The sequence below is a fragment of the Enhydra lutris genome, unplaced genomic scaffold, assembly GCF_002288905.1.
Source record: "Enhydra lutris kenyoni isolate GAN:26980312 unplaced genomic scaffold, ASM228890v2 scaffoldscaffold31, whole genome shotgun sequence".
In the NCBI taxonomy this organism is placed as follows: Eukaryota; Metazoa; Chordata; class Mammalia; order Carnivora; family Mustelidae; genus Enhydra; species Enhydra lutris.
In genome coordinates, this window is record NW_019154115.1 from 18,496,204 (window position 1) to 18,519,985 (window position 23,782).

General features: G+C 35.4%; 1 protein-coding gene across 1 annotated transcript in view; it reads right to left on the reverse strand.

The window, feature by feature from the left end:
• LOC111153278 (DENN domain containing 4A) overlaps positions 1-23,782 on the reverse strand; it is a 123,768-nt gene that overhangs the window by 62,631 nt on the left and 37,355 nt on the right. The window contains exons 3-8 of the mRNA XM_022512201.1: positions 20,608-20,940; positions 12,599-12,848; positions 3,464-3,533; positions 2,740-2,909; positions 1,695-1,936; positions 827-893 (exon numbers count right to left, since the gene is read on the reverse strand). Of these exons, the coding sequence (XP_022367909.1) occupies positions 827-893; positions 1,695-1,936; positions 2,740-2,909; positions 3,464-3,533; positions 12,599-12,848; positions 20,608-20,918 (1,110 nt within the window). The 5' untranslated portion in view covers positions 20,919-20,940. The remainder of the gene's footprint in view (positions 1-826; positions 894-1,694; positions 1,937-2,739; positions 2,910-3,463; positions 3,534-12,598; positions 12,849-20,607; positions 20,941-23,782) is intronic.

Below are 23,782 nucleotides of genomic sequence, written 5' to 3' on the forward strand. Positions count from 1 at the left end.
CACATTCTGGCACTAAATACCAAGAAGACATGTGGATATACAGACTGATTATGAAGATTATAAAAATGATATTTTTTCTAGACATTTTATCTGTATCAATAGTACAATTGTTTTATCTACATTTTTAAATTTATGCATATTTAGGCATATTTCCACAAATCTCTAAATACCTATTTGCCAAATACTTGTAATTTTGAATGATACCCCACCCCCATTAAGGGCTGTGATAAATACAGTAAAGCACATATAGTGATAACACATAATGATATTTTCTTTATAGAAATTGCTTTGTAAATGGTGATTAAATAAGCAGACATCTTACAGATCAAGAGCACAAACAAAAGAGAAATGTAAACAAAAGAGAAAAGATACAGTCAATTGGGACAAGCTATAGGGAAAATAATTTATGTTCATTTTGAACTTTCCCATCACAAAGCTATGAACCTTCCTTCCTGCATTATATATAGAAAACACACAACTTTTCCTAATATCTATTCTAATATATTTAACTTCGGGAATAAATGCCAAAGGCACAAAATTTCAAATACTTAGAACAAATTTAGGGGAAAGAAATCCCTTTTTGTATGTTCAAAATGTCTACTGCCAACTGCTTTAACTCTTCAACCTTTTACCTCAGGGGAAACATTCGATGTCTGCCTGGGAGGCAGTTAATAAAACACTAAGGGCCCAAACTCCAACATGAACTAATATCTGATTCTTTAGATCATATTTGTTCTTTTCCTCCATTTATAATTGTTATTCTTATGGTACATTTTGACAGAGGCAGTAATGATTTAATAGGGCACTTAAATCAAGAAAATCTTACCTGGACTAAAATCCGTGGTCTCTGAGGAGATGGAAAAGGAACTTTATGCATAAAATGAGAAATATGCCTTAAAAACAAACAGACAAGAACCCAATTGATTCCAAAGTGAATACCATATACTATAAAGGTCAACATGTCACCACAAGTCCGAGTTGAGTCAAATGCTCTGTGTACTTAAAATTTTGAAATTCCTTGCTTAAGAATACAAGAGTTTAAATAACAGATGGTATAAAATAAACAATAATCAAATAGACAATGAAGATATTTAGATCTCACTTGCAACAAATTTTACTGCATAAAACATTATTCAATAGAATAAAGAATGTGTTTCTCTAATTTTCCTTTAAATTCATGATATCTAAAGATAGTAGGGAATATTTTTAAAAGTTCATAATAAACCCAAATTATTTGAAAAATAAGAATTACAAAACTAATAAAAAATCCTAAGATCCTAATTAAAAAATGCCAATTAGGTTCTCCAAACTTCACAAGAACATCAAAAATGAAACATTTATTTCATTTTGTTAAGAGATAAAATCATTTAAAATAACATGATGTGGGACACCTGGCTGACTCCGTCAGAAGAGCACTCAACCCCGATTCTCGGGGTCAGGAGTTTGAGCCCCATGTTGGGTGCAGAGATCACTAAATATATAAGTAAACTTTAAAACAAAATGAAAATAAAGTACCGTGACTGTAAAAGTATAATAGAGAAATACTACCTGATTGAAATAACCAAACTTTTTTTCCAAATAACTCTTGAAAAACCTAGTTTCCACATAAAATTTACTGAATTACCATTACAAACATACCACACATAATGGAAAGATCTACCAAATTTTGACTGAAGAATACTTCTCTAACTTACTTCTCAATTGGAAGGACGTGAGGTCCAGAGATAGAATAACGATACAGAAAAGTCAAAAACTTCCTGAATGCATCAAAAAAAGGCCAGTGAGAAAGAAGACAGATGCATTTATTAGTGTGAATTGTTTTGGAACTATCAGATTTCCCATCTGCTGATGATGCTAATCCCAAAAGAAGTCTCTGTTTTTCTGTAAGATTCTCCTCAGAGTATGGTTCATAAAACTGAATAGCAGCACCATAGACCTGGAAAACAAGTAATATATTTAATAAATACTCCTTATATCATTTATTCAAATCACATCATTAAATATTTAATGCATGAGCCATTATAAGCTAGACCATTATGAGCCATTTATATGCCCAAGAGCCAGGCAAGGTGCCAGGTACCAGGAACACAGCAGTGAGCAAACATCACTGTTGCTTTCTTGAAGTACATTAACACACACACACACACACACACACACAACTTCACAGTGCTACTCTCACATCTCATTATTGAAAAAAAGTGTTTTAATTAAATTGAGTTTGTTTTCTGAAGAGTGAAAGCAACTTATCAATATTCTCTATAAGAAAGTAACTGAAAATAATTATTTAGTAGACAGTGGGACAGAATGTCAGATAAGGGAATATATATTCCAGCTTCAGGCAATTCATTAAACTTCTCTGGACCTCAGTTTCCAATCTATAAAATAAGGATGTTAGACTAGATGATTTCCAAGGTTCTTTCCAACTGTAATAGTCTATAATTCCAAATAGCTTTGCATATTTAATAATGTCTTTTGTATTACTCTCAAAACTTTATCACAGAAAGTGAAGCAGTAAAGTACCATCATCTGATGATGAAAAAATCTTTCACCATATTCACAAAAAAGCATTGGGGTGTATGGGACAGAATGAAAATTCTCTTTTCCTTTACCTCTGTATATAGTTATTTTAATCAAGTGGAAGAAGTATGTACAATAGATTCAATTTAACCAATTATTGCTACTGTTGCCTACATTATATAGAACTTAAGACTTGATAATACTAGTTAAAACACATAGTACCTTTTCAGCTGAGGCTCCAGTTAACACAAATGTAGAAAACACAGGGAGAGGGTATTTGCTATTGGGTGGCCAACATTCAATAGTTGCACCCATTGGTAAACAAAATAAGGGAACAGATTCTGGGAGTGAGAAAGATTCATAATCTTCTTGAGGATATCTACAAATTAGACCTATAAAAACAATAATAAATATTAAGTCATCAGCTCTTGAATTCATTAATATGAATGATGCTAAAATGCTTTATTATTTAACATATTTAGTAACATTACATTACGTATATGCTCATCAAATAACTGAATGCTTCAGTAGGATACATCTAAATTTTAATCCTCAAACACTGTAAATATTCATAATAACTAATTAATATTTATCATGCTTCATCCACGAAGGCTAAGTAAGACAAACAAGAAAAGATTATTCTGAAGCAACATACACAAATATGGACACAATCCTAAAACTTCAGTTTGTGGTCACACTACCTTGAAGCATATGCATATACTAGTTTTTTGGAATATTTAGCATGGTTACCCCAGCTCCTTTAAAAAGAGTCTTCCATTAAGTATTCAATAAATGTAAAGATAAGATAAAACAGGAGAAAAAAAAAAAGACATGGGTTGTGGTCCCAGTCCTGACACTAGCGCATCATAAGATAGGATTTTTTTTTTCCTTAAAGTTTACTGGCCTCATAATATATGTTAAGTATTCCATGAAAAATTATACTTACCAGCTTTGTAGGATATAGTGTTAGTCTTTGCCACTGATTTTTTATAACATAAGTACACTGCAGATCCCCACTGAATAAAAAAAAAAGGAAATATTTAATTTAAAAAGGTAGTAATTTAATAAAATGAAATCTCTTTGATATCTCCAGTATACATTATCTAAAATGTAGTAAGTTTTCTGTAAGCTAATTCTAGTTGGTTGTTTTGCCAGCATTTTATTGCAGTTTTTGCCCACTTTTCTCTCAGAGGTGATATTTAATGTTGCTTTGCCCTTGTAATAGCGATAACATGACCCTTTAAAATAACTAAGCCATAACAATTTAGATTTTATTCTAACTCCAAACTTTGGGCAGAAATGATCAAGAAATAGCTACTCATGGGTATAACTGCCTTTGGATTCTACAACCTCTTTCCAATATTGCCAGATCTTTCTGCACCTCTTTATACCAAAATTGAAGAGTTGTAGTTTGCTATATCCATTTCCTGTTTCCCATTTTCTCCTGAATCAATTCCCAATCAAGTTTTAATCACACCATTCCTTAAAAGAACACTTTAACAATTTTAATGACGCTAAGTCTAACAGTTGTTTCCTAGTCCATATCTCATTTAACCTCAGCAGATACGGACACTACTAATGACTCCCTGAAACATGTTCTCGCCTTTTGAGGCATCACATTCTGCGGGCACCTCCCCACCAAAATCTCTGGCCACTCCTCAGTCTCCTTCTTTCTCTTTTCCTGATCATTGAATGTGATCTCTCCTTTTCTTTCTGTAAATGATCTCATACATTCAGTCCCATTGTTTTCTGTAACAGCTTCTCCCAAAGGAGTCTCAAATTTCTAGTCCCAGCTCAGCTGAGATGGGGAAGACATGGGTAAAGGAAACTGGGGGGTGAAGAAAAGGCATTCACTTTTAGACATGATAGGTTTGAAATATCTATTAGACAACCAAAGTGAAGAATCAAATGCAGATAAGGCAAGAGGTCTGAAATGGAGATATAACTTGGGAGATTCACTACTTGACATCAGATGGTGATAGATACATGCACACAGCATACTCCTCACCTCCCTCAGGTCTCAACTCAAAGGTCACTTCATTAGAGAGCCCTTTCTTCATCATCTTATGCAATAGCAATCATCCCTCTACCCTACCCAGTTCCGCTGATCATCCCGTCTTGCTTTTTTTCCCTCCATAGCACTTACTACCATGTGGCATATTGTATATTTTCTTATTATCTGCTTCCCACCACTAGAATATAGGTTCCATGATGGTAAGGGCTTTATTTTGTTCATTTCTCTATCTGTAGCACTGAAAACAGTGCCTATTACATATAAATGTTTAAAAAATATTTGTTGAATGAAAGTGAAAGGATGTGTTTGTGCACACATGATGGCGTGCCCCTAAAAGCCAATGTGTGGGGACAGATTCACAGCACCAAAGACAAAATATAGAGGAAAATAACTTACTTTAAGAAATCTTATTAAAAAGATTTTAGAGAGAGAGACAGAGCGAGCAAATGTGCATGGGAAGGGGCAGAGGGAGAAGAGAGAGGAAATCTGAAGCTACATGTAGAGCCAGATACAGGCTTGACCTACAACCCTAAGATCACAACCTGAGCAGAAATCAAGAGATGGATGCTTAATTGCCTGAGCCACCCAGGTGCCCCAAGAAATATTTGTAATTACTAAGCGACTGTTTTAACAAACAACTATATAATCATCCCCTAGATTAAACAAAATATGTTAATAATTTAATATATTTGCTTCAAATGTTTTAATTCATAAAGAAACAAAAAAATTATAGGTTTAGCTAAAGGCTCATCTTCCATCCCTTTCTGTCCTCCAGAGTTAACTACTAGCTTGAGGTTAGTGCATTTCATTCATATGCATTCAAAAACTTTCTACCACACATCTGTAAATATATATATTATTCTTTTGTGTACTTTATAATCTAACATAAATGGTGAGATGCTGAATATATGCTTTTAGAGCTTGCTTTTTTTTTAAAACTCTTTAGTATGTTTTTAATAATTAGTAAAGTTGATAGAGATCTAATTTCTTCATCTGAACTGCTGGGTATTATTTCATTAATAAATAAACCATCACAGTCATTCCTATACTGACAGACACTTGGATTATTTCCTTTTGTGGAGGAGAGGTTATTATAAACAACGATGCAGTATGTTGACTCCTCATCTAGAAATTTTTCTTGTTAAACATTTTTCATGGGTCTCCAGCAAACTAGAATGTTAAATTATGCTTAGGACATTAAATTATGCTCATTGCTATGTTGGCATTTTGTTTTTATAAATGTTTTAATACTTTTGCATCAAAGAATGGATGTATAGGGGCACCTGGGTGGCTTAGCCAGTTGAGGGATTGACTCTTGTTTTTGGCTCAAGTCATGCTCTCAGGGTCATGGAATCGAGCCCCATGTCAGGCTCCACATTCAGCACAGAGTTTGCATGAGATTCTCTCTCCCTCTCTCTTCGCCCCTCCCCCTGCTTGCACACACACTCTCTCAAATAAATAAATCTTAAAAAAAAAAAAGAATGGATGTATATAGAAGTCAAGTGGATATTATGAATGTAGAAACTTACAGTTTCTGAGGTGTGTACAAACATATAAACAAAAGACCTTCTACTGATAGGTCCCAACTCCAGTTCTCAATAGCCAATTTGTAAAGATAACAAAAAACCCTCAATGATAACCTTTGTGATGATAAGAAGGGAACTACATGACCATTTGGATATGGTAGAAACCAAGAAGAACATTCTAAAATAAAAAACAGGGACTTAAAGATGACAGTAAAAGATATGGAGTTCCAAAGGAAAAGAACCATACTAAAAGAGGGTTTTCTGAAGTTTTTTTGCATACACGGTTCAGTGAAAAAGAAAGTAGGAGGAATCACTGTTCTAGAAATGTTTAACTTCTAAATAAATTACCCATATTGTGGTTTACATGACAAAAACATTGTTTCAGATACCTTTTTTTGTGAGGGAGGGAATTAGGAACATGATTTACTTAGTTAATAACTCTACTCTTTTTTTTAAAAAGATTTTATTTATTTGTCAGGTAGAGAGAGAGTGAGAGCACAAACACAAGCAGGGGAAGCAGCCAACAGAGGAGAAGCAGGGTTCCTAGTGAGCAAGAAGCCTGATGGGGGACTCAATCCCAGGACCCTGGGATCATGACCTGAGCTGAAGGTAGACACTTACTCGACTAAGACACCCAGGCATCCCTATAATTCTACTTTTTTAAATACAGACATTCATAAAAGGTTGTAAAACAAGAACCATTTGGATAGAGTATAAAAAAAATACTCTCAGTGAGTCAAAAATGGAGTAGATGGTCCCAAATTTGCCAAAAATTAGCTGTGTGAATCAAAGCACCCTGACTAGCATTTTTGAAACACCTGAGTACTTTTAAGTTCTCTTTTGGCTCTAAAATATACTTCTACTCTAAATCATTCAAAGTTCAAGTCATTTAAGGCTTACAGTCCAAAGTTTAAAAACTAATAATTCTTGAAAACTCTTTCTATAAGCTTAATGGGAGGGTGGGGGAGATTCTTTTTGAGGCCAAAGCTGTAAGACTGATACACAAATCATGCAGGAATTTGAGGAAAGTTTCAACATACATCTCATGTCCATTAGATTGATTTTTCTTTGTTTCCCTGGTTTAGAAACCTAGTAGATGACTTTCACTCAAGCTACCCAATCTTCAAAAACAAGAGTCAGCTACATAACTATTGCTGGGTATTATCAACACATCAATAATTTAAACCCAACCATTTCCTGATTCTTTATATATACATTAGATATGAACATAAGTTTCCTATATTGCATGCCTATTTTAAATTTTCTGAAAGAGTAAGAAGTCATTATGCATCTGCTCCAAAGAACAAAATTTGCTTTTATTACCTTATAGTTGATGGAAACAAAGATTGTTAATAGATATAAACCACAACCCATCGCTTAAAAAAGACATTTATTTCTAAGAGCAGGCACATTTCCCTATTTTCAGGACTGACACTAGATTAAGAATAAGAAAAAAAATTTTAAGAGGATTTTATTCCTGTAATATTTCTTGAAAAATTTAGGAAGAGCTTAAACACTGGGCAAAAATAAAATTAAAAAATAACAACAACAAAACTCTTCCCTGCTGAATGTCAATTATATTTCAATACAACTGAAAAAAAGAAAAGTTTTTCCTCAGACATTAAATACACATAATAGGGACTTGTTGAAGCAGAGTTAACCAAATGTATTACTACCATTTATATAGCACTTACTGTGCACCAGACGCTACCCTAAATTGTTACACATAATCTGGAGTTCAAATCCAATAGTTTAGATGGAGACTATTTCTGTTCACGTGATGTGAACTTTTTTCTTCTTTTAGGAGAGAGTAAATGGTCTCTGACAATACTGGGACCAATGTTTCAGGATAAGGAAAAACAGAAACTCCTATCTCTGGTTCCAGTTTCAATGCAGTAACTCTACCTTGAACACCTTGCTTAACTAATAAAACCTGGAAATGGTTCTGATGACACTGTCAATTTACTTTGAATCAAAAACGGACACATTCACAAAATAAATGGAAAATTCACCAATGGGGAAATGGGAAGTACCTGTGAGCCTGTACAATATTGCTAAAATACCAAATCAAATCTAAAATGATATTAAGATGGACATCACATCATGGAAGTTCAAAAGCCCTTCTTGCCATCACTCTTAGTAACACATAAGGCCTGTAAAACTCTTGTTTGCTACTATGATCTTTTTTCTCCAGCATACTTTCTCCAACTCTCACCTGTCATCACCAAGCCAAAATAAGATGGAAGGATGGCATGAAAGGATGGGGCATTTTATATGTGAATGGCTATTGACAAAAAAATGGTCACCCAATTAGGAGTCACATTGCTGCAGATAATTTGTTTAGGATACAAGTTAGATACTGTCAAATATCCATTTTTTGAATTACCTATTTAAAGATTTTATTTAGGACTTTATTATTTGAGAGACAAAAAGAAAGACAGTGAGACAGAGAGCTCAAGTGGGGTGAGGAGCAGAGAGAGAAGCAGACTCCCCGCTGAGCAGGGAGTCCCATGCAGGACTTGATCCTGGGACTCTAGGATCATGACCTGTGCAGAAGGCAGACGCTTAACCAGCTGAGTCACTCAGGCACCCCTCTATTTAAAGATTTTACATAAATACTGCTGCTATGTAAAGTTGCAGATTTTTCTTAAAGAAAATCTGGAATTGGAAGATGCTTACAGATAACATGATAACACACATATAGTACTTTTGTATATGTACTGGGACACAGTTCTAAATTCATGTAATCATCACAATACCTTATGAGTTAGATGCTATTAACCTCATTTTACAATTGTGAAATTGATGCATAGAGAGACTAAGTTACTTGCCCAAGGTCACAGAGCCAGTAAATGTCAGAATTAAGATGCATATTCAGACACTCTGGCTCCAGAGTCTGTACTCTGAACCACTTGGCCATACTGACCTTAACCACTACAACACAAATCTACTTTACTATCCTACTGAGGGAGTTCCAAACATTTTTCAGGGTTACAAAATCTGCACTGTATCCAGCCACATGTCAATACATTTCAGTTCTTCCTCTTCTAGCTTTATCTAAACCTTCGGTATTTCTAACGCTGCCCGTTTAAAAGAAGAGAAAATAAATAATAATTTAAAAAATCTACTTCCCATAAAACTTCATAAATGAGATATGTATAAATCTTTTAAATCTTAGCAAAGTATTCATTTACATGGTTATAACAGGACATATTTGCTCTGGGATCATTAAGAAATAAAGTTTGATGTAGCATTCAATGATTCATTAGTTGTGTATAACACCCAGTGCTTATGCTGGCTCACTGAACATAATAAATAAATAAATAAATAGATAGATAGATAAATAAATGGATAAATAAATAAAAATTAAGTTTGAAAATTTGTGGTTAAAAATCCAACTGTTGACAGTTATTTTTCAAAAAACCCAAACTTTTATATTTTGTTAGTAGGATATAAATTGGTTTAACCTTTTTTTTTCCTCCCCTCAAAGATTTCATTTGTTTATTGGAGACAGAGAGAGGGAGCACATGGGGTGGGGGTGAGGGGATTGTCAGAAGGAGAGAGACAAGCACACTCCCCACTGAGCAGGGAGCTCGATGATGCAGGACTCAATCCCAGGATCCCAGGATCATGATTTGTGCTGAAGGCAGATGCTTAACTGACTGAACCACGCAGGCACCCTGGGAAAGGGTATTCTTAACGAAAGTACAAAGTACCACAGGCCTTTCAGAGCAGTGTGTCAACAATTTCCAGAATGTGCAGCATACCCTGGGACCCATCAATTCCACTTATAATTATTTATTCTTCCAAAGACACTTCAATAAATATACAAAGAAAAAGGCACAGATCAAAGTAGCATAATTATTAGTAATGGGAAAAACTGGAAATAATTTGTAATCATCATTCCTCACTTTTATATTCTGGAATATTATACAATTGTTACAAGAATTAGAGTTATTATCAAGTGATGAAGGCAGATAGTGGAAAAAAGTTTACATCAGAATATATAAAAATTTCCAGTTTTTGAAAAATAAAGGATAAATTTATTCACATTTTATATATGTCCACACATATGCACACAAAAAGGTCTGAAAGGACATAGGACAAATTGTAATTTGTAATCCTGGAAAGGGATTACAAAAGATATAAGTAAGAACAAGTAATAAGAACAAGAACTTCCACTTCAAAGATCTACAATTTGCTTCTCCTCTCAATCTGGGGGTGGGCAGGGGGCACAAAATTCTTTTTCTTTAAAATTTAAAATAGCAAAATGGGACCAAGACAATTACATACTATACATAGCCTTAAGGCTACTGAAAGGACTTTGGCTTTTACTAAGAGTGAGATGGGAAGCCATTAAAGGTTGTAAGCCCAGGTGATATGGTCTAATTTATGTTTTAAAAGGATTGCTCTTGCTGCTTCAAGAATAGGTTGTAGGAAGCAGAATGGAAGCCTTGATCAGTTAGACTAGGGATGTGGCAAACTATGGCCTGCATCTGACCCAAGGCCTGCTTTGTACACTGAGCTAAGACTGTTTTTACATTTTTATTTATTTTTAATTTTTTATTTTTTTTAATTTTTTTTTAAGATTTTATTTATTTATTTGACAGACAAAGATCACAAGTAGACAAGAGAGGCAGGCAGAGAGAAGTGGGAGTAGGGGGAAGCAGGCTCCCCGCTGAGCAGAGAGCCCGATGCGGGGCTCAATCCCAGGACCCTGAGATCACGACCCGAGCCGAAGGCAGAGGCTTTAATCCACCGAGCCACCCAGGCGCCCCTATTTTTAATTTTTTTAAAAAAGATTTTATTTATTTATTTGACAGAGAGAGAGAGAGATCACAAGCAGGCAGAGAGGTAGGCGGAGAGAAAGGGGGAGGCAGACTCCCGGCTGAGCAAAGAGCCTGATGTGGGGCTTGATCCCAGGACCTTGAGATCATGACCTGAGCCGAAGGCAGAGGCTTAACCCACTGAGCCACCCAGGTTTTTACATTTTTAAAGGATTGTTATTAAAAAAAAAAAGAGAGAGAGAGAGAGAAAGAGAAAGAGAATGTGACTGAGACTATATATGACCTGCAAAATTTATTAATTAGCCCTTTATATGAAAATTTGCCTGTTTCCTAAATTAGAAAACTATAGCAACAGTCCTGTTAAAAGAGCATTATGGCTTGGACCAGCGTTGCAGCAATGGAGAGGGTGAGTGGTAGTCAGGTTTAAGATATATTTTGAGATTAGAGTCAACAGAATTCACAGAAGAAGTGAATGAAAAGTAGAAGAAAAAGGTTACGGATTACTGCAAGGTTTTTAGTCTGAGCAACTAGAAGAGTGGAACTTCCATTTACTAGATGAGGAGGACCACGGGCTAAACAGGCTGGAATGGGCACACAAAGAGTTGAGTTTTAGACATGTTAAATTTGCGATGATTTATTCTATAAGATATTCAAGGAGAGATGAATTACAGGGGTCCGAGCTAGACACATAAATTTAGAAGCCAACCACTTGTATTTAACTTATATTTAAATGATTAAATCATCAAGGGATTGAGTTCAGATGATAAAGATAAATGGTCTGGGCCCTCTGAGCCTGTAGCACTGCATTGTGTAGTGGTTAGGGATTAGCAAAGGCAGAAGGGGAATGGGGTAAGGTAGGAGGAAAAAGCAAGAGAGTACATAGTAAGAGAATACATCTTATCTTCCTGCCATTGTTTGAAGAAGGAAGACGTGATCAGCTGTGTTAAAACCTACTGAAAAATTACAAATCAAGACCATTGGTTTCAACAAGTGCAATCTTGGTGGAATGATAGGGACAAAAGCCTATAGTTAGGCTTTCTATAGTTAGAGAGTCAAAGTGAGGAAGCAGACTGAATACAGTCCCCTCATCTGAGATGTTTTATTGTAAAGGAGAACAATAAAATGAGGCAATGGATGGAGGTGGACATAGAGGTCAAGGAGTTTTGTAAAGATGGGCTATACTGCAACAGGCTTTGCATGCTGGAGGAAATAATCCAATAGAGAAAGACTGATGATTCCCAAAAATGTAGGGAAGCCATGTCCTCAAATACATAAGTTTATGGCATCTACGTGCAGGGATTACCCTCAGCTAGTGTACTACTTTTCCAGTAAGGGAAAAAATATTATTTTAATTAAAAAGCAAGCAAGCAAGCAAGCAAACTTTTTGTACAACTCCTTTTGAAAGTACAACTAAAGTACTTCCCCCCAAATAAAATATCCAACATCTTTAAAAACATATTTTTAGGGGTGCCTGGGAGGCTCAGTCGGTTAAGCATCTGCCTTTGGTTCAGGTCATGATCTCAGACTCCTGGGATCAAGCCTGTCTGGCTCCCTGCTCAGTAGGGAGTCTGCTTCTCCCTCTCCCCTTACCCCTCCCCACTAGGTGCTCTCTCTCTCTCTCAAATAAATAAAAGAAAAAAAAACCCTACAACTTATTTTTTAATTCACTTATTACGTTATGCTGTTTTTCAGAGATTTTAAATTATGCTCCTTTCATCAGTGGCTAATTTTATCACTACAAAAGAGTCACTTACCATACTGTTATTGAGATTCTTGTCGACTTTGCAAAATGTGTGTGGTGGGCTTTCTCCTTTACTGGGTACAATAATACATATGTCTGTGACAGCCAATGTATTCTGAGTCATGTTTTCAGAGGCTCTTCGGAAAGTGATATAAATTTTTTGTGATGAGGTACTGCCACTAATATTTGCAGGGCGTCCATAGGGAGTAGTCTGAATAATTTCACATCCCTGTTTCAATCTTTCTTTCCAGTCATACAAAACCCTAAAAAAAAAATACATAAATAACTACATAAATGCAAAACATCTTCAAATAGGATAGGTAATATTGTCAGGTATCATAAGCCAACCCTTAAGTGTAGCAGATATTCCAATCTTACTGCAAGTTCGAATTGCACAGTCCCATTTAAAAGTACAGGATAGTGGTTTCCCCACCAAAATTAAAATAATATAAGGAAAACTCAGTTTATCTTTTATGTTTGTTGGCATAAATCACATAATGGCAACAACTGCAGAGGCAACTGCTTTAGCACTCCATTTAATAGATTTACTTATTTTTGTCTCTAAAACCAAGCATCTTATTTTGAAAAAGCAACTTTATATATATATATTAAAGATTTTATTTATTTATTTGACAGACAGAGATCACAAGTAGGCAGAGAGGCAGGCAGAGAGAGAGGGGGGAAGGGAAGCAGGCTCTCCCTGCCGAGCAGAGAGCCCGACGCGGAGCTCGATCCCAGGACCCCGAGATCATGACCTGAGCCGAAGGCAGAGGCTTTAACCCACTGAGCCACCCAGGCACTCCCAACTTTATATTTTAACCAAAGTTAAAATTTTACAAAAGTCTCCTTGCCAAATAGTATAGAACCTGCCTGCACACTTTTATTTCTTACACTCCCTCAAATTTAAGAGACAGTTCTAGGTTTTTCAAAAGAGAAAATAACCTCAACCCATCTTTAATCAAAGATGGGTGAAAGACATAGGCTTTTTCTTCTTTTTCTTTACTGTGGAAAAATGGTAGGCTTTCATTAATGGTCAGGCCAGCCACCCACTCCTTACATCTTCTAAAAAGTACTTGGGGATACAAGGAAAATGTCTTACTGGAATAATATTAGTCTATTCCCTCAGAGAATTCACTGATTTGTATTTTACTGCTAACTCCCTGACATGAGCCAAAAAATAAAAATAAAAAAAATAAAAAAAATAAAGCTCTACTATATTAAGTGTGTTTCTGCATTTGCTATAAAAATTGTTATAGGGCGCCTGGGTGGCTCAGTGGGTTAAAGCCTCTGCCTTCGGCTCAGGTCGTGGTCTCAGGGTCCTGGGATCGAGTCCCGCATCCGGCTCTCTGCTCGGCGGGGAGCCTGCTTCCTCCTCTCTCTCTCTCTGCCTGCCTCTCTGCCTCTTGTGATCTCTCTCTGTCAAATAAATAAAATCTTAAAAAAAAAATTGTTATATGACAGGGGCACCTGGGTGGCTCAGTGGGTTAAGCCTCTGCCTTCAGCTCAGGTCATGATCTCAGGGTCCTGGGATTGAGCCCCACATCAGGCTCTCTGCTCAGCAGGGAGCCTGCTTCCTCCTCCCCCTCTGCCTGCCTCTCTGCCTACTTGTGATGTCTCTCTCTCTCTATCTCTCTCTGTCAAATAAATTTTAAAAAAAAGTTTAAAAAAATTGTTATAACAGGCAATATCCTCAACATCAGTCAGTATTTCCTTTTATAGAATCTCATTATTCAAATAAAATTAAGTGCCAAAAATTGGTCAAAATATTTCTTTCTAATATTATTTTTAATTTCCCTTTTTGTCGTGGCTGTCAGCAAACAAATTTTTCTTTCAACTTTTATTTTGAAAATTTAGAGCTAAATTTGATGCTTAATCATAGCAACTATGTTTATCCTAATGTTAGCTTAAATGCTGATTCCTCCTTCTCTTTTTGATCTTGCTTTTCTGGTTTTTTTAATCTTTAAAAAAAGGCATTGTAGGGGCACCTGGGTGGCTCAGTGGGGTAAGCCTCTGCCTTCGGCTCAGGTCATGATCCCAGGGTCCTGGGATCGAGCCCCGCATGGGGCTCTCTGCTCTGCGGGGAGCCTGCTTCTTCCTCTCTCTCTCTCTGCCTGCCTCTCTGCCTACTTGTGATCTCTGTCTGTCAAATAAATAAAATCTTTAAAAAAAACAAAAAAAGGCATTGTAACAGAGAAAAGTCAGACACATCTCAATTCAAATTTCTACTACCTGTTACTAGCTGTATTCTCTTAGGCAAATATTTAATCTCTCTGAGCCTTGTGCTACTCAGCTATAACATTTAAAAATCTAGGGGTGCGTGGGTCGTTCAGTCAGTTAAGCATATTCCTTCTACTCCGGTCATGATCCCAGGGTCCTGGGATCAAGTCTCTCATCAGGCTCCCTACTCAGCAGGGAGTCTGCTTCTCCCTCTCCCTCTGCCACTCCCCCTGCTTGGGCTCTCTTGTGTGTGCTCTCTCTCTCTCTCTGTCAAATAAATAAATAAAATCTTAAAATTTTTAAAAAAAAATTTAACCCATAGGTCTTAAGAGAATTAGATGAGAGTATAAGTAAGTCCTCTAAAATAATGCCTGGAAAACAGATGCTCAATTGAAAACAAGAAAACAAAAATACAACACAAAACAACATACCACCATTTACTACCTTGAATTTCTTAAAGATAGGGAATATAAATATATCTGAAACATAAGATACTTGTTTTCTTTAATCAGGTATTATGCTATTATATACACATTACTTATGTTATTATTTTTTACTTTTATATTGTTTGGAACTTTTCTTGTCTAACTAAACTAAGCTTTTCAAAGGCTCTTAAAAATGTTGCCCTAGCCTCCACAATGACAAACAAGGGGAATATTTATAAGAGTGGTTAATTTATTCATTCTAGTTTAAGCTCTTTGCTATTGGAGAATCCTTCCTATACTTGGAAAATTCCTCACCTCTAAATTAGGAAACTCCAACACCCTAACAAGAATCTGCAACATTCCCTTCATTTCATCCACAATCTATAATTCTGAGGATGATCAAGTGGTCATAGGAGCAAATTACCTGGTCTTCTGAAAAGAAGATCTGTAACAGACTCTTACTATAGAGAACAAACTGAGGGTTGCTGGAGGGAAGGTGCGCAGGGGATGGGTTAGATGGATGATGGGTATTAAGGAGGGCACTTAAGAATGAATCATTAGAGTGCTGTGAAGTGTGTAAACCTGGCGATTCACAGACCTGTACCCCTGGGGATAAAAATATATGTTTATAAAAAAAAAAAAAAAAAGAATGAATCATTAAATTCTACTCCTGAAACCAATATTACACTATAGTCAACTAACTAGAATTCAAATAAAAATTTGAGGAGTGCCTGGGGGGCTTGGTCTGTTAAGCATCAGACTCTTGACTTTGGCTCAGGTCATGATCTCAGGGTCCTGGGTTCAAGCCCCATGTCAGGTTCCCCACTCAGGAGGGAGTCTGCTTGTCTCCTTCTCTCTTTGCTTTCTTTCTCTGTGTCTCTCTCTTTCAAATAAATAAATAAATCTTAAATAAATAAATAAATACTTGAAACAAATAAAAGATCTAAAAGCTGGCTTACTTTCCCAAGCCATTTACTAAATACAGAAGCTTTACAAGAAGCAATATAGTAGGGTCCCTGGGTAGCTTAGTCGGTTAAGGATCTGTCTTTGGCTCAGGTCATGATCCCAGGGTCCTGGGACTGAGTCACACACTGGGCTCCCTGCTCAGCTGAGAGTCTGCTTCTCTCTCTGCCTGTCACTCCCCCTGCTTGTCCTCTCTCTTTTTCTCTCTCTCTGACAAATAAATTAAAAATGTTAGAAAAAAAGAGGCAATATAATAGCTGTTCTGAAACCAGCTTTAAATTACAATTCCTTCATGAATTAAGAGAATAAAAATTGATTTTTGATAAAACTTTTTGACACCAAACATTAGATGATAGAAATTTTAAAGTAGAAGAAATTTCAGGAACTTTTTCAATTCATTCTATCTCCCTTCAGGCATTAGTAAACATGACTGTACACTTTCAGACTTAATATAATAGGAGATGGAAATTTTATGGTCCCTTCTAGGAACATAAATAGGGATACTGATATCTTCTTTATTTTTAACTCAAATATTGCTCAAGTACATGCTCTTTTGCAACTGAGCAATGAAAACAAGAAGGCTAATTTTTATTTCTTATAAACTATTTTGAAGACAGTATTAGAGCTACTTGTAGCTTTCCTTTGGTCTTTTTCTTTCAGTTTTTCAGTGGGAACTTATTTCATGATCTTTGAAATTTTGTTCCTCTTTTGTTCCATATATATGGATATATCTATATCATATATATATTTACATTTATATATTCTCCTTTTGCATATATAATATATATTATATAATGTATATATGATGTCAATTTCTGCAAAGATTGGGGTTCTTTTTATTTCTTTTTTTTTTTTCTTAAAGATTTTATTTATTTATTTGACAGATCACAAGCAGGCAGAGAGGCAGGCAGAGAGAGAGGAGGAAGCAGGCTTCCCGCTGAGCAGAGAGCCCGATGTGGGACTCGATCCCAGGACCCTGAGATCATGACCTGAGCCAAAGGCAGAGGCTTTACCCCACTGAGCCACCCAGGCGCCCCTGGGGTTCTTTTTAAAAGATGAATATATATTACATATATATGTAAGAGAAATATATGAATGTAAGGATACATATATGTAAAGGAGAAATACATCAACATAAAGATAAACACATATCCATATACATATTCATCTTTTAAAAAGAACCCTGATCTTTGCAAAGATTGATAAGCTGAGTACTCAAAATCTATAAAGAACTTATCAAACTCAACACCCAAAAAAATAAATAGTCCAGTCAAGAAATGGGCAGAAGACATGAATGGACACTTTTGCAAAGGAGACATCCAGATGGCCAACAGACACATGAAATGATGTTCAATATCACTCAGAATCAGGGAAATACAAATCAAAACTACAGTGAGATACCACCTCACAACAGTCAGAATGGCTAAAATAAACAAGTCAGCAAACAATAGATATTGGTGAGGTTATGGAGAAAGGGAAATACTCTTACACTGCTTGTAGGAATGCAAGCTGGTACAGCCACTCTGGAAAATGGTACGGAGGTTCCTCAAAAAGTTAAAAATAGTACTACCCTATGACCCAGCAACTGCACTACTACTAGGTATCTACCCAAAGGATACAAACATAGTGGTCCGAAGGGGTACCTGCACCCCCATGTTTATAGCAGCAATGTCCACAATAGCCAAAATATGGAAAGAGCCCAGATGTACACTGACAGCTGAACGGATAAAGAAGATGTCACACACACACACACACACACACACACACACACACACAATGGAATATTACTCAGCCATTGAAAAAAAAGAAATCTTACCATTTGCAATGAGGTGGATAGAACTAGAGGGCATTATGCTAAGAGAAATAAGTAAATCAGAGAACAATTATCGTATGATTTCACTCATATGTAGAATTAAACAAAACAAAGAATCACAGGGGAAGGGAGGGAAAAATTAAAAAAGATGAAATCAGGGAGGGAGGCAAACCATAAGACACTCTGAACTATAGCTATGAAACAAATTGAGAGTTGCTGGAGGAGAGGTGGGTGGGACAATGGGGTATGGGGTAACTGGGTGATGGACATTAAGGAGGACATTGGATTTAATGAGCACTGGGTGTGACCAGCAACTGATGAATCACTAAACTCTACTTCTGAATCCAACAATATATGTTAATTAATTGAATTTAAATTACAAAAAAAATCTGATATGTAATAAAAAAAATTGATAAGATGATCCTAAAATTCATACGGAAATTCAAGGACCAGACAGAATAGCCAATCTTTTTTTTTTTTAAGATTTTATTTATTTATTTGTCAGAGAGAGAGAGAGGGAGAGAGAGCAAGCACAGGCAGACAGAATGGCAGGCAGAGGCAGAGGGAGAAGCAGGCTCCCTGCCGAGCAAGGAGCCCGATGTGGGACTCGATCCCAGGACGCTAGGACCATGACCTGAGCCGAAGGCAGCTGCTTAACCAACTGAGCCACCCAGGCGTCCCCAGAATAGCCAATCTTAAAAAAGAACAAAGTTCGAAGACTTACACTTCCAATGTAAAAACTTACTACAGAGCTATAACAATCAAAACTGTGTAGTACTGGCACAAAGATAAGACATGTAGACAAATAAAACAGAATTGAGAGTCCAGAAATAAAACCATACATCCATGACCTATTAATTTTTGAAAATGGGAAAAGAATATTCTCAACAGTTGGTGCTAGGACAACTGGATATCAACAAGCAAAACAGTGATGTTGGACCCCTTTCTCAACCATATACAAAAATGAACTCAAAAAGATCAAAGACCTAAATATAAAGGCTGAATCTATAAAACTCTTAGACAAAAACTTAGGTCTAAATCCCCATGACCTTGGATTAGTAAAAGCCTTCTTAGATACGATGCCAAAAAACAAGCAACAAAAGAAAAAATAGATCAGACTTCATCAAAATTAAAAACTTTTTAGCTTTGAAGGATGCCATAAAGAAAGCAAAAAGATAACCCACAGAATGGGAGAAAACATTTATAAATCATATATCTAAAAAGGGACTTGCATCTAGAATATGTAAAGACTATTAAAGTTCAATAATAAGAAAAGCCAATTAAAAAATGGGTAAAGGATTCTGAATAGACATTTCTCAAAAGATTTTCAGGTGGCCAACAAGTACATGAAAAGATGTTCAACATCATTAACCATCAAGCGAATGCAAAAAGACCAAAATGAGATACCACTAGGGAAGCTATAATCAAAATGACAATACAAAATGTTGGCTAGGATATAGAGAAACTGAAACCTTCATACACTGCCAGTGGGAACACAAAGTAGTGTGGCTACTTTGGAAGACAGTCTGGCAGTTCCTCAAAAGATTAAACACAGAGTTATCGTAACACCCAGCAATTATACTCCTAAATATATATGGAAGAGAAATGAAAACATACATCCATACAAAAATTTATACATGATTATTTCTAGCAGCATTATTTATAATGGCCAAAAAGTGGAAACAACCTCCATGTCCACCAAACTGATGAACAGATAAATAAATTGTGAAAATAAATAAATAAATAAAGGTACATCCATAAAATGGAATATTATTCAGCCATGTAAAGGAATAAAAGTACTGACACATACTACAACATGAATAGACCCGGAAAACATAATGCTGAGTGAAAAAAGCCAGGCACAAAAAGTATTCTTTTTTTGCTCTAGAGTTTGATTCTATTCATGTAAAATGTCCTGAATAGGCAAATTCATAGAGACAGAAAGTAGAATAAGCACTGCCTAGAGCTGAGGGGATTAAGAAGAGCTGGACAGCAACTAAAATGAGTATGAGGTTTCTTTCCAGCATAATAAAAATGTTCTAAAATTTATTGTGGTGATGGCTACACAACTCTACAAAGACACTAAAAACCACAGAATTGTACACTTAAATAGGTAAACTACATGGTATGCAAAATCTATCTCAATAAAGCTGGTATAGAAAAAAGGAGCCCTAAGTTTAATATAGTATCCGAAGTAAAGCACTAATTTACCCAAAGATCCTTGTTTGATGCATAATAGCCTTAAGCATTTATCTACAATGATCATATGACTGATGCTCAAAAGTCATCCTTCTCTAGCACTTTTAAAATTATTAAAAATATTGTGGTCAGGATAATACCCTAGTTTTCTGGTACTTTGCTGTAGAAGTTTTCAAAGTCTCTCCCTTTAACAAAAAGAAACTCTGACAAGAAGAAAGTGCTGGAAACAAAGGGATAATCAAATGGTATAAGGGACACAGAAAAAGAACCCAGGATTCTAAATATGTGTCTATTTTTCTAAAGCTGCCATGTATTTATTAACAAACAAATTGAACAGTGAACTTCAAAATCTACAAGGCATATTATTTTGATCAATAGCAACAATTAAAAGAAAAAACAACTTACCCTAGATCTGTAAGTGGAGGCTTATCTCTTCCTCTTCTGTAGCAAAGGTAAATCTGTGGCCCCACAAGACTTCCATTATTGAGATCAGCTGACAATCCAGTTGGGGTAACATCAATACATATATAATCCCGTGGCACTTCCTCCCCAAGAGATTTAATAATCACTGAAACATCTGTGATAGGTTCTTTTGGTTTAGCTACTTTATGACAGGCATCATTGAACTGAATTTCTTCTTCAAGAGGCTTTGAAACATCAGTTAATCCTGCTACAACAAAGTAGTCAGCAACACGAGGCCCCTTATCTTCAATCATCTTCCATTACAGAAGGTTACATCTAAAAGGAAAGTGAAAGACTTAGTAGTCTCTTCTAATAAGTCAAATAAATAGAAGTGCCTTGTGCATAAATAAGAATGAAAAACTATAGAAAGAATACTACTTCTTTGATAAACAGCACTATTATACATTTCATTTCAATATGTAAAATGTGTGTTTTTTTAAAAAATGGGAATATATTTAGCATCATTTTCTGAATATGAAAGTAATGCATGAATTTCCATTTTTTACAACATGAAAGCCTGGATTACCTAAGTAGATGACAAAAACAACAAAACACATCCTTGTAAATGCACAGACTAACCTGTAAAAATGAAATCCCCAGGGCCCCAAAACACCGAGGAAACCAAAGACCAGAGTGCAGTATAAGCTGATAATGGGTTGGGGAAATTTGCTGATCTCTTTAGTACTCAAGGGGTTTGTGTTTTAAAAGGCATTACAGGGACAGGAGACAAGGCTTTGGGACCACATAAGATAGGGAATTAGAACTGAGACATTTGTATAAAACCAAAAGCCTCAAAGACCTATATCCCTAGTTAAAGAGTGGATTTTAAAAATCCATCCACTGGTACAGGGAGATAATAGATTGCCTCAATCTGGGCCCAGCTTTGCGGGGAGTGGGGGCTGGTAAAAAGTCTCCTCTGTGAATGTATAACAACAGGCCTACACAGACTTGGATATGATGTTTGACCATAAGCCATCTGTGTAGTCCCAAGAAGCTCCAAACAGATATAAATAACTGTTCCCAAGCTAGTGATACCCTGGGGGAAGCAAATACAGAACAGTTCTAGAAGGGAATACCCTCAACCCAGGTTCTCCACAGATAAAGCCCAGCTAAAGATGACCTCCTACTCCAAAACTACAAAAACATCCAAAGAAAAACCCACCATGAGTGAGTCTCAGCAGATAAAACAGAGGAACTTCAAATAACAAAAGTGGGGCAGAGATTAGAACAGAAATGCATGCTTATAATAAATTCAAAGAAAAAATAAATAATAAAGTAGAATCCCATTATGTATTTGCAAACACTTTCATAGCAAAATTTCCTTCAGGTGTCATTTCAACTTTATTTGTTTAACAAGGAGAATACACCCTCTGCAGTACAGTCCTTGTATAACAGTTACAGGAAAAAAGTTTAATATCAAACAGATACTTTCCAACATGTGTCATGCTAAATTTAGTTCCAATAAATGCAAAAAAGGACAAATAAACTATATATACATACACACACACTATATGCCTCTTTCGTATATTTATAATGAAATATATAAAAATATGAAAGCATCAGCCGTCCTTTGATAAAGGTACCTTTAACTTTGCTTACTAGCCCAGGATTTTCCAAGTCTATTTGAACAATGAACCCTATTTTCCCACTTAAAAACTAGAAAAAATCCTCTAAAGATGCTTTAGAAAATGCTAGTTCAAAGTAAATGAACTTTGTAGACTATAAAGTAACTGAGGGCAAACAAATTTTTACGGAGTATACTTGTTTGTAATATAACTGTCACCATTTTCATCATAATCCCAAAACTTATTGAATTTCCTTTATTGCTAATGTAATAAATTTTCTAACATAATGAGGTTTCAGAATTCATGCCACATTTTGTAGAATCTGTAACCATTGCTTAAATATACTCTAAATATTCCCACTGTTTGCTTAGAAAACACACCTAAAGAAGGATCAAATGTTTCTACTTCTTTTATTTATATGTATATGACTCCAATTAGCAACTCCCTTACATATAAGATTTCTGCACAAAATAAAGGGCTTAAACTTTTCAGAAATGGCCCCTAGCCTGACAGTAAAGAGAAAGTAATAAGTTGTCTCCTGAGAAGACTGTTAAACAGTCGTCACTCTCAGCTGACTACATGTAGCAGGTGTTTCACAAAAAAACAAGTAGTTTTACCCTGATGATCATCTATCCATTTCTAAAATATAGGAGGACGAAAGCACCTTTTTTATTTAAAAATTTTTTAATTTTGTTTTGTTTTGTTCAAAAGCACCTTTTTTAAAAGTACTTTTGTATTTAACCTTTTTCTTCATTTCATTACATAGACTTTGAAAATATATCTTAATGGCTCCATAGTATTTTATTTTATGGACATAACATTATTGATCTATTTCTTTATTGTTGATTTTACTTCTACTAACTTTGTTAATATTTTTAAATGCCATGATGAATAATCTTGAACATAAACCTATGGCTACAAATCCTATTATTTCTTCAGAAAAAATTTATTAAAGTAGAATTGGCAGGTCATTAACCAAGGCTCCATATGTGTTTATTTGCTTTTATGTGTGCATGAATTTGAAGCTATAAGCTCTTGATTGATAAAAATCTTAAAAATACCTTAGTAAAACACTGTCATTATAATAAAGACATTTAAATATTCTCATTTTTCCTAGACCCTAACTTCATGTTATTTAAGTTTATTTATTTATTTATTTATTAAGTAATAATTACTTAAATAATTACACCCAGCGTGGGGCTTGAACTCACAACTCTCAGATCAAGAGTCTCATACTCTTCCAACTGAGCCAGCCAAGTGCCCCTCTAACTTCATGTTATTTAAACTATAGCATATTGTCATTATTGCATACTATGTAGTTTTACATATTGCTATGCAGAAAGAAGGGAGAGAATGAGAACAGTACTATCACGAAAACATATATATATTTAATACATTCTTTTGAAAGCTACTACCTTAGCCTTTGGAAATAAACAGCTATTATACTAATAAGCAGATATTTGGGAGAAATTTGTATGTGAAATTCATTTTGTTACATCTTCCTGATTGACAAAGTTTAATGACTTGATCTCATTCACAACTGACTACGGTAT